Raw genomic sequence first — 10000 nt, 5'->3', positions numbered from 1 at the left:
TAGACAGTCTATTACAGTATTGTTCTTTTGCACTCACGCATCTGGGCATCATCGACTTTACTCTAGTCATCATGATCAATATTCACTACTGTACTTATTTAGTATGAAAATATAAACATAAAACTTGACTTGTTTGCTGTTGTTTTGGTGCATTGAATATGATGTAATAAGGAAAAAGTTTAACTAAACATTCTGTCTGTTTAAATCAAATGAGAATGATTCAATGCCCGAAATTCAAAACGCCAGGTCAACCTCGTTTGATAGCACGATGTCCGACTAAAAATTTTGCCTTTTATTCTACTCTAATACTACTGTATGCAGACCTGGTATGACGTTCATTCGCCAAACCTTATATTAAAATGGTCTGGAATTCCATGGCTATAACGCGCGTTAGCTAGTATCTCTATCTTCCGGACATTTCTAGAATCCGGACAGTGGCTGGTCCCTTACTGTCCGGATAAGGGAGGTTGGAGTGTACTTGGTAATCCAGGACAAGAGAGTGGGTCTGATATTGCGAATTTGTACTCACTATAAACCATTCTATGTGCAGGTTCTGCTTTGTCCGTGTGTCTAACTACCATAAATAACTATACGATATTCTTTACTTCACCTTCTTGTTATGATTCCATGAAACCATTCATGGAAACGTCCGTCTGACTGCATGGCGACTGCCTTCTGAGTCTCTTTGAACCAACGAACCGAACTACCACACACAATGCACTACACACAGATTCGTGATTGACAAGGAAAGAAAAACTAACGCGGCTTTCGTTCCCATCCGTCCGAAACGTTTGTTCTTGTTGTCCGCTCGTTTGGGAATGACCTCATCGAAATCGTCTATTTCATCTTCTGAGTCATCTTCATCTTCATCCTGTTGATACAAATCGCACTTGAGTTGTATTGCAAGATATCTGGGAAATGAGTTCTTGCCTCTGGTGGTGGAGGAGGGAGATCAGCATCGGATGGTAATGTTGCTTGAGGAGGAGGAGGAAGCGCGACTGCAGGAGCAGCCTGTTTGGGGTTGAAGTAATCTATAATACAAATACGAACAAACACACAAACACACACACACACACACACACACACACACCACACACACACCACACACACACCACACACACACACACACACACACACACACACCCCACATGCACGCATGCACACACACCACCACCACCACCACACCACACCGCACGCACCCACACACACACACACACACACACACACACACACACACACACACACACACACACACACACACACACACACACACACACACACACACACACACACACACACACACACACACACTGTCACAGACACACAGACAGACACACAGACAGACAGACAGACGATAGACAGACGACAGACAGACAGACAACAGACAGACAGACAGACAGACAGACAGACAGACAGACAGACAGACAGACAGACACACACACACACACACACACACACACACACTACTAACCACCAGGCAAACAGACAATCAAACAAACCGTATCAATACCTTTGGGTCTTGCCTTATCTGCTACAATAAGCTTCACAACACGATCCTTGATTCTTGTTCCTCCATTAGGCAAATACTCAAGAAAGTCAGCAACAAGACCAGCCTGTCGGCGACCATCTGCCAACAGTTTCTTAAACCGACGACGAGCTATGAATCCTCGAGCAACTAAACAGCCCCAAAAATCCCACAATTTAATTATTAAATACACACAGACCTACAACAATAACAGACTTCGCTGTAAATGAGTCGCCGCGCTGTGCACCTTCTCCAAGAGTTCGCTGAGCTTTTCAACGTGCCAGTACTTGAGGAACACCTTCGTCTTGCTACATCACACACACACATGATGTCAAAATGCAATACAAAATGTGCACAACTCAATACCCAATCTGCCACTCTCGTAAGCCCGTCCCTTGAAGAATCACCCTGCAGCTGAAATCACAAACTCCACATACACAAAATGTTACCTAACACATTGATATCAATCTACTTTTCAGCTGACGACTTTGTGACTTTTTTCTTTGCGAGAGTATGAAACCTGTTGAAGAAAACGTTTAGTGTGTGTTGTGTGGCAGTTTGTGGCCACTGAATTCGACCTGAAGAAGAATTCCTCAAATGTTGGTCGTACGGCAAAGCCTTCACGTCGAATACGAATCGTCTCCAACATGCCTGTGTATCTCAACTGTGAAAATATAAATAATTAAAATAGTCGAGTAAATATTCCTAATTAAATAATTTATATTTTTAATAAATAAGTAATTAATTAAATTAATATTTAATGTAATATATAAATATTTAATAATATATTACTAATTAAATAATAATTAATAATAAATAAATAATAATTAATTTAATTAATATTTATATTAATAAAAAATAGGAATAAATATAATACTAGAAATACAAAAATAATAAATACAATACAATAACTAATAAATATTTAATGTAAATATAACTGCTACTAATTAAATACTAATTAATATTAATAATCTTCATTTGAAAATATAAATATTTAATTAAATATTACTACTGAATAATAATTAACATTTAATACATACTGTAATAAATAATTAATTAAATTAATATTTATTATAAAACATAAATAATTAAATATTTATAATAAAATTTAAATATTTAAATGTTTAATTACATATTGCTAATTAAATAATAATTAATGTTTAATTAATAAATAATAAAAAAATTAATTTAATTACTATCTAATGTAAAATATAAATAGTTAATTAAATGGTACTAATTAATTAATTAAATTAATATTTAATGTAAAATATAACTGTTACTAATTAAATACTAATTAAAATTTAATAATTAATTAAATTAATAATAATCTTTATTTGAAATATAAATATTTAAATTAAGTTAAATATTACTACTGAATAATAATTAATATTTAATAATTACTGTAATAAATAATTAATTTAATTTAATTTAATATTTATTATAAAACATAAATATTTAAACATTTTACTAATTAAATAATAACTAATGTTTAATTAATAAATAATAAAAACTAATTAAACTAATATATAATGTGAATATAAATAGTTAATTAAATGATACTAATTAAATAATTAATTAAATTAATATTTAATGTAAAATATAAATACTTAAATTTTAATTAAATATATTTCAAATACTTAATTAAATGTTACTAATTAAATAATTACTGATATTTAATAAATAACAAATAATTAATTAAATTAATATTTATATAAATAGTTAAAATATTTAATTAAATATTACTAATAAATAATACTTAATATTTAATAAATAATACATAATTAATTAAATTAATATTTAATCGTGTTTTACTTGAGCTTCAACGTAGTCATCTTCAAAGCAATTGGATGCCTGTAGACAATGAATACAAGTTGGTGGTGTGTAAATTATGTGCTGGATGTGATTGTAAGGTACCTTGGCTTTGTTGGGTTTGATGCATCTGATGAAGTGAGGACGAGCTGCGTTCATCTTCTCCATGAGCACTTCCAGAGAGCTCTTAAGTTGTGAACAACAAAATGATTATTATTATAGACAGGAAATAGAGAAATGAAGACATTGGCAGAAAGACTTACAAACAGACAGACAAACAGACAGACAGATGGACAAACAAATAGACGGATGGACAGACAGACGGATGGACAGACAGACAGATAGGCAGACAAACAGACAAACAGACAGACAGATGGACAAACAAATAGACGAATGGACAGACAGACAGACAGACAGATAGACAAACAAATAGACAGACGGACAGGCAGACAGACAGACATGGAGACAAACAGACAGACATAGAGTCAGACAGACAGACAGACAGACGGACAAACAAATAGACAAATGGACAGACAGACACACAGACAGATAGACAGGCAAACAGACAAACAAATAGACGAATGAACAGACAGATGAACAGACAGACAAACAGACAAACAAACAGACAGACAGATGGACAAACAAATAGACGGACAGACAGATGGACAGACAGATAGACAGACAGACAGATAGACAGACATGGAGACATACATACAGACAGACACGATGCAGCCAAGCAAGAGTACCCAAACACAAAGTAACCAACCACCTTGAACTGACTTCCAACAGTCATAGATTTCTTCGTGCTCTTTCCTGCAGGCGCGCCTCGTGCTCCTCTCACCTAAGTCATCAACCAACATAAAACAGTCAACAAAATTTCTACTGCAATCGTCACACCCACCGCTCTACTTTTCATTCGTGACTTATGATCAACAGCACGACGACTCTGTAGTGCCAATGTGCCTGTCCTAGTGATTGTGCCACGAAAAATCGTGTTGAGCAGTGAGTTCTTGCTGATCTGTAGCATTTCAGTGACGCCGCTTGGTAGAGTGTCTCGATTCTTTTCCAGAAAGCCATCAGTGTCATAATCAACCTACAGGTGGATGATTGTAATAAGCATCTGTACATACAGCTGTATCTTGATATCATCTGTCTCTGTTGCTTTGTCTGTCTGTCTGTCTGTCTGTGCGTTTATCTGTTTGTCTGTCTGTCTGTCTGTCTGTCTGTCTGTCCGCCTGTCCGTCTGTTTACTTGTCTGTGTGTCTGTCTGTTTCTCTGTCTGTCTGTCTGTCTGTCTGTCTGTCTGTCTGTCTGTCTTCTGTCTGTCTGTCTGTCTGTCTGTCTGTCTGCCTGTTTCTCTATCTGTCTGTCTGTCTGTCTGTCTGTCTGTCTATCTATCTGTCTGTCTATCTGTCTGTCTGTCTGTCTGTCTGTCTGTCTGTCTCTGTCTGTCTGTCTGTCTGCCTGTTTCTCTATCTATCTGTCTGTCTGTCTGTCTGTCTGTCTGTCTGTCTGTCTGTCTGTCTTCTGTCTGTCTGTCTGTCTGTCTGTCTGTCTGCCTGTTTCTCTATCTGTCTGTCTGTCTGTCTGTCTGTCTGTCTATCTATCTGTCTGTCTATCTGTCTGTCTGTCTGTCTGTCTGTCTGTCTGTCTCTGTCTGTCTGTCTGTCTGCCTGTTTCTCTATCTATCTGTCTGTCTGTCTGTCTGTCTGTCTGTCTGTCTGTCTGTCTGTCTCTGTCTGTTTGTCTGTCTGTCTGCCTGTTTCTCTATCTGTCTGTCTGTCTGTCTGTCTATCTGTCTATCTATCTGACTGTCTATCTGTCTGTCTGTCTATCATGTCTCTGTGATTACGACTAGTTTCACGCATCTGACCTTCCCAGCATAATGCTGAACAGCAAAGAAAGTGCTGCTCGTGTCTTTCGCTCGTTCAAAGAAATCCAACTTCTTAAAATTCTTCGTCAACTTTTCCAAAAACGAGAGATCACTCGCCTACACACAAAACCCATCAACACACCATCTCACCAATCACATACATAAACACACTTTAGGAAAAAAGCAATCTTCATCCAACAGAGCAAGCAAACCAATTGGTTTCTGTAAGAAGAAACTCTACACACACAATATCAATACGATAAGAACGTGTATGACGACTTGATTTCATGCAAAATCCACAAACAAGAATCAGTTTGTTGTCAGAAAATTTCACGTCAGCTGCACTGATGCCCTCTCGTTTGTACTCTTCAAGCTCCAATGTAAAGATATGCTGTAATACAAACATACACACAGACACGGTTATATAAGGTCAATGACATGTGTGTGTGTGTGTGTGTGTGTGTGTGTGTGTGTGTGTGTGTGTGTGTGTGTGTGTGTTTGTGTGTGTGTTTGTGTGTGTGTGTGTGTGTGTGTGTGTGTGTGTGTGTGTGTGTTTGTGTGTGTGTGTGTGTGTTTGTGTGTGTGTGTGTGTGTGTGTGTGTGTGTTTGTGTGTGTGTGTGTGTGTGTGTGTGTGTTTGTGTGTGTGTGTGTGTGTGTGTGTGTGTGTGTGTGTGTGTGTGTGTGTGTGTGTGAGTGTGTGTGTGTTATGCAGGAGATTGTTGGTGTGACCTGGTTGAAGAAGAATTGCAACTGTTCATTGGCAAGATTGATGCAGATCTGTTCGAAGCTGTTGTGGTCAAATTTCTCAAATCCAAAAATGTCGAGAATACCTGAGGTAGGACAACTGATAAGATACAATGTACACACACACACAAACACAAACAAATGGACACACACACACAAACACAAACAAACGAACACACACACACACACACAAACGAACGGACACACACACAAATGAACATACACACACACACACACACACGCGCGCGCGAGCCATTTACACTGCCTTCCACACCACCACATGTACACAACTCACTATCCATTCCCTTAACCACAACAACACAATACTAACCAATCTCAAAGATTTCACTCTGTTTGACTGCGACCGGAGGTGCCAAGAGGCTGTTGATCCGATTAACTATCCAACTAAACAATCGACTGTAGATAACCTTCGCAATGGCATCCCGTGCATCCTCCGCCTTGTGGACGCCCAAATTCCTCCGAATCTGCTCACCTCTCGCGACCGTCATACTCACAGTCATCGTGTCAGCAAGCTGCATTGGATCAAGCCCAAACAATACCTACACAACAATATGACACACTCATGCTTTGACTGGCAATTGATGTGTTGAGCTCACGGCTGCATTCTTGAGTGCTAATTCGGGGTCTTTGACCATCGACTTGTCGGAGTCACCTTCGAATTCAACGTTGCCGAGGTTGAGGATGCCACCGAGAGCGACGTATAGATTCTCTTGTTCCTGTGATTGTCAATAGTGAGTGGGTGTTGTGGTTGTTGTTGGCAGGTTTTTTGGTTGTTGTGTGTGTCTGTTGTGTGTTATGATTTGTCAACGAATTGGCAATATGATGTGATATGATCGGTGTTCTTACCAGTATGTAAACAATGAGTCAGTTGGACCTCCATCTGTCTGTCTGTCTGTCTGTCTTGTCTGTCTGTCTGTCTTGTCTGTCTGTTGTATCTGTCTGTCTGTCTACCGTGTCTGTCTGTTGTATCTGTCTGTCTGTTGTATCTGTCTGTCTGTCTACCGTGTCTGTCTGTTGTATCTGTCTGTCTGTCTACCGTGTCTGTCTGTTGTATCTGTCTGTCTGTCTACCGTGTCTGTCTGTTGTATCTGTCTGTCTGTCTACCGTGTCTACCATGTCTGTCTGTCTGTCTACCGTGTCTGTCTGTCTGTGTGTCTACCATGTCTGTCTGTCTGTCTACCGTGTCTGTCTGTCTGTGTGTCTATCATGTCTGTCTGTCTGTCTACCGTGTCTGTCTGTCTGTGTGTCTATCATGTCTGTCTGTCTGTCTGTCTTGTCTTGTCTGTCTGTTGTATCTGTCTGTCTGTCTGTCTGTCTGTCTTGACTTATCTATTTGTCTTGTCTTGTCTTGTCTGTCTGTCTATCTGTCTGTCTTGACTTGTCTATTTGTCTGTCTGTCTGTCTATCTGTCTGTCTATCTGTCTGTCTGTCTGTCTATTTGTCTGTCTGTCTGTCTGTTGTATCTGTCTGTCTGTCTGTCTATCATGTCTATCTGTCTGTCTGTCTTGTCTGTCTGTTGTAACTGTCTGTCTGTATTGACTTGTCTATTTGTCTGTCTGTCTTGACTTGTCTATTTGTCTGTCTGTCTGTCTTGTCTGTCTGTTGTATCTGTCTGTCTGTCTACCGTGTCTGTCTGTCTGTCTATTTGTCTGTCTGTTGTGTCTGTCTGTCTGTCTGTTGTGTGTTATGGTTTGTCAACAAATTGGCAATATGATGTGGTATGATCGGTGTTCTTACCAGTGTGTAAACAATACATCTGTCGAACCTCCATCTGTCCGTCTGTCTGTCTATCATGTCTGTCTGACTGTCTTGTCTTGTCTGTCTGTCTGTCTGTCTGTCTGTCTGTCTGTCTGAATAATCCCACTAGCACAGCTTACAGTAGCTTCAAAGCCAACGAGATCCATAGCCGCCTCCAGTTCTCCATATCCCTTTGTCAGCTCTGCCTTGTGTGTTCTCAATGGACCAGCACCATTTGACAAATACCTAACCAAAATATCCATCCATCAAACACGTAACAAATATCTAATTAATTAATTAATTAATATTTATTTATTTATTTATTTATTTATTTATTTATTTCAGACCTTTTGTCACTAGCATCGCCAAGGCAATACTTTGCCTGGTCTTCCTCATCCAGTCCACAGAATAGATAGTAGAAAATATGAAAATTACGCTCGTATGGTGCTTGGCGAACAACACGTGACTTTTCCAGAAGGTATTCATTAATTTTGGCACCCAGAACTTACAAGAAAAACAACCAAACAAAAAGTAGAAATTAATGTCATAATATATACATACAAATGTACAGAAAGAAATATGATGGATTGTGTGGTAGACAGAGATAGGAAACAGACGGACATATGGACAAACACAGAGAGACAGACAGATAAGCAAATGAATAGAAGACTCAAGAGCAGGCAAAACTGACAAATAAACAAATACACAAACAACACACACACACACACACACACACACACACACACACACACACACACACACACACACACACACACACACACGTCACTGAGTCCACAATCTTGAAAAACAACACTTAATAAGAGATTAATTATCTCAAACCACCTTGGCCTTGCCTGAACTTCAATTGAATGTATTTGCCAAATCGGCTCGAATTGTCATTCATTATGGTCTGAGCATTGCCGAACGCCTCCAAGAGAGGATTCACCTATACAACAAAACACAACCATAAACTACATGACGATCAGTGACGTGACCCTTCCAGCCTTTTCAGTTTTCAATTTAAAATTTATATTTTAATTTTCAATTTTCAACATTTTTTACCCAAATTTTCATTTTTTGCAAAAATTTTAATTTGCCCAGCAAGTCCGTTCAATTTTTAATTTTAATTTTTAATTTTAATTTTTAATTTTAATTTTTAATTTTAATTTTTAATTTTAATTTTTAATTTTAATTTTTAATTTTAATTTTTAATTTTAATTTTTAATTTTTAATTTTAATTTTTAATTTTAATTTTTAATTTCAATTTTTAATTTTAATTTTTAATTTTAATTTTTAATTTTAATTTTTAATTTTAATTTTTAATTTTAATTTTTAATTTTAATTTTTAATTTTAATTTTTAATTTTAATTTTTAACTTAATTTTAATTAACTTAATTTTAATTAACTTAATTTTAATTAACTTAATTTTAATTTTTCATTTCATTTTTCAAATCAATCTTTGTTCACCTGGATTATTTTCTGTTCCAATGAAGTCTTGCCATGGCACAACTCAATAAGCTGCTTTATAACGTATTTTGCAGACTCGGTCTTTCCAGCTCCTGATTCACCACTAAAGACATAAAAAATTAATAATCAGAAATGTATTACAATATTGTATGAGAGGCAAGAGAAACACATCTAACAATACATTAGACTACATATTGAAAAGATGCATCTCTCAATACATTAGACTCAGGGCATAATTTACTTTTTCTTTTTTTGCGTAGCGGTATTGCTACACAAATTGCAAATTGAGTAGCAGTAATGCAAAATTGCGTCGCAACCATATTTTTGCAAAACAGAGCAATTAATTAATTAATTAAATACCCAGACAGTTCATGCTTTCCTAGTCTACAGGTGCAAGTTCATAGTCAGTGCCAAACTGTGAATAGTGATGATACTATTAAATTTTTATTATAACACAATTCCCTTTAGCTAAGTGGAAACGAAGTTACTTGAATAGTAGCAAGTGGCACCCTGCCCATGCAAATTTTAGACGCAAAATATGGTATTCATTAACTTTTTTTTTAACCATATGGCTGAACATGTGGCCTCCTTGGAGTGCTGAAGAACCGTTGGACTGCAAGTGTAGGGTCAAACTGTGCCAATGGCGGACCATCAACGCTAATCCTCATCAAGTGATCTAAGGTACCTTCACTAAGACTTGACCGCCAGTCACTTTTATCCTCCTCATAGCACTGAAACCATGCTCAACTATGGCACTGCTGACTGGAAACACCAGCAGTATGCACACCAATTGCACAAAGTTTGGAAATTTCTCTTTGTACTG

General features: G+C 37.2%; 1 protein-coding gene across 1 annotated transcript in view; it reads right to left on the bottom strand.

Annotated features, from left to right (window-relative positions):
- Positions 1-10000, bottom strand: part of LOC134191935 (myosin-IIIb-like) — a 16576-nt gene that overhangs the window by 2889 nt on the left and 3687 nt on the right. The window contains exons 4-25 of the mRNA XM_062660583.1: positions 9178-9280; positions 8554-8656; positions 8058-8214; positions 7851-7956; positions 6570-6689; positions 6284-6512; positions 5938-6038; positions 5512-5598; positions 5379-5444; positions 5208-5324; positions 4236-4427; positions 4104-4175; positions 3440-3520; positions 3338-3376; positions 2104-2189; positions 1998-2045; positions 1892-1939; positions 1742-1833; positions 1511-1675; positions 931-1031; positions 762-871; positions 611-703 (exon numbers count right to left, since the gene is read on the bottom strand). Coding sequence (XP_062516567.1) covers positions 611-703; positions 762-871; positions 931-1031; positions 1511-1675; positions 1742-1833; positions 1892-1939; positions 1998-2045; positions 2104-2189; positions 3338-3376; positions 3440-3520; positions 4104-4175; positions 4236-4427; positions 5208-5324; positions 5379-5444; positions 5512-5598; positions 5938-6038; positions 6284-6512; positions 6570-6689; positions 7851-7956; positions 8058-8214; positions 8554-8656; positions 9178-9280 — 2316 coding nt within the window. The remainder of the gene's footprint in view (positions 1-610; positions 704-761; positions 872-930; positions 1032-1510; positions 1676-1741; positions 1834-1891; positions 1940-1997; positions 2046-2103; positions 2190-3337; positions 3377-3439; positions 3521-4103; positions 4176-4235; positions 4428-5207; positions 5325-5378; positions 5445-5511; positions 5599-5937; positions 6039-6283; positions 6513-6569; positions 6690-7850; positions 7957-8057; positions 8215-8553; positions 8657-9177; positions 9281-10000) is intronic.

This window comes from Corticium candelabrum, chromosome 16, assembly GCF_963422355.1.
Source record: "Corticium candelabrum chromosome 16, ooCorCand1.1, whole genome shotgun sequence".
In the NCBI taxonomy this organism is placed as follows: Eukaryota; Metazoa; Porifera; class Homoscleromorpha; order Homosclerophorida; family Plakinidae; genus Corticium; species Corticium candelabrum.
The sequence above is the reverse complement of the archived record's forward strand: the minus strand, read 5'-3'. Positions and strand labels throughout refer to the sequence as shown.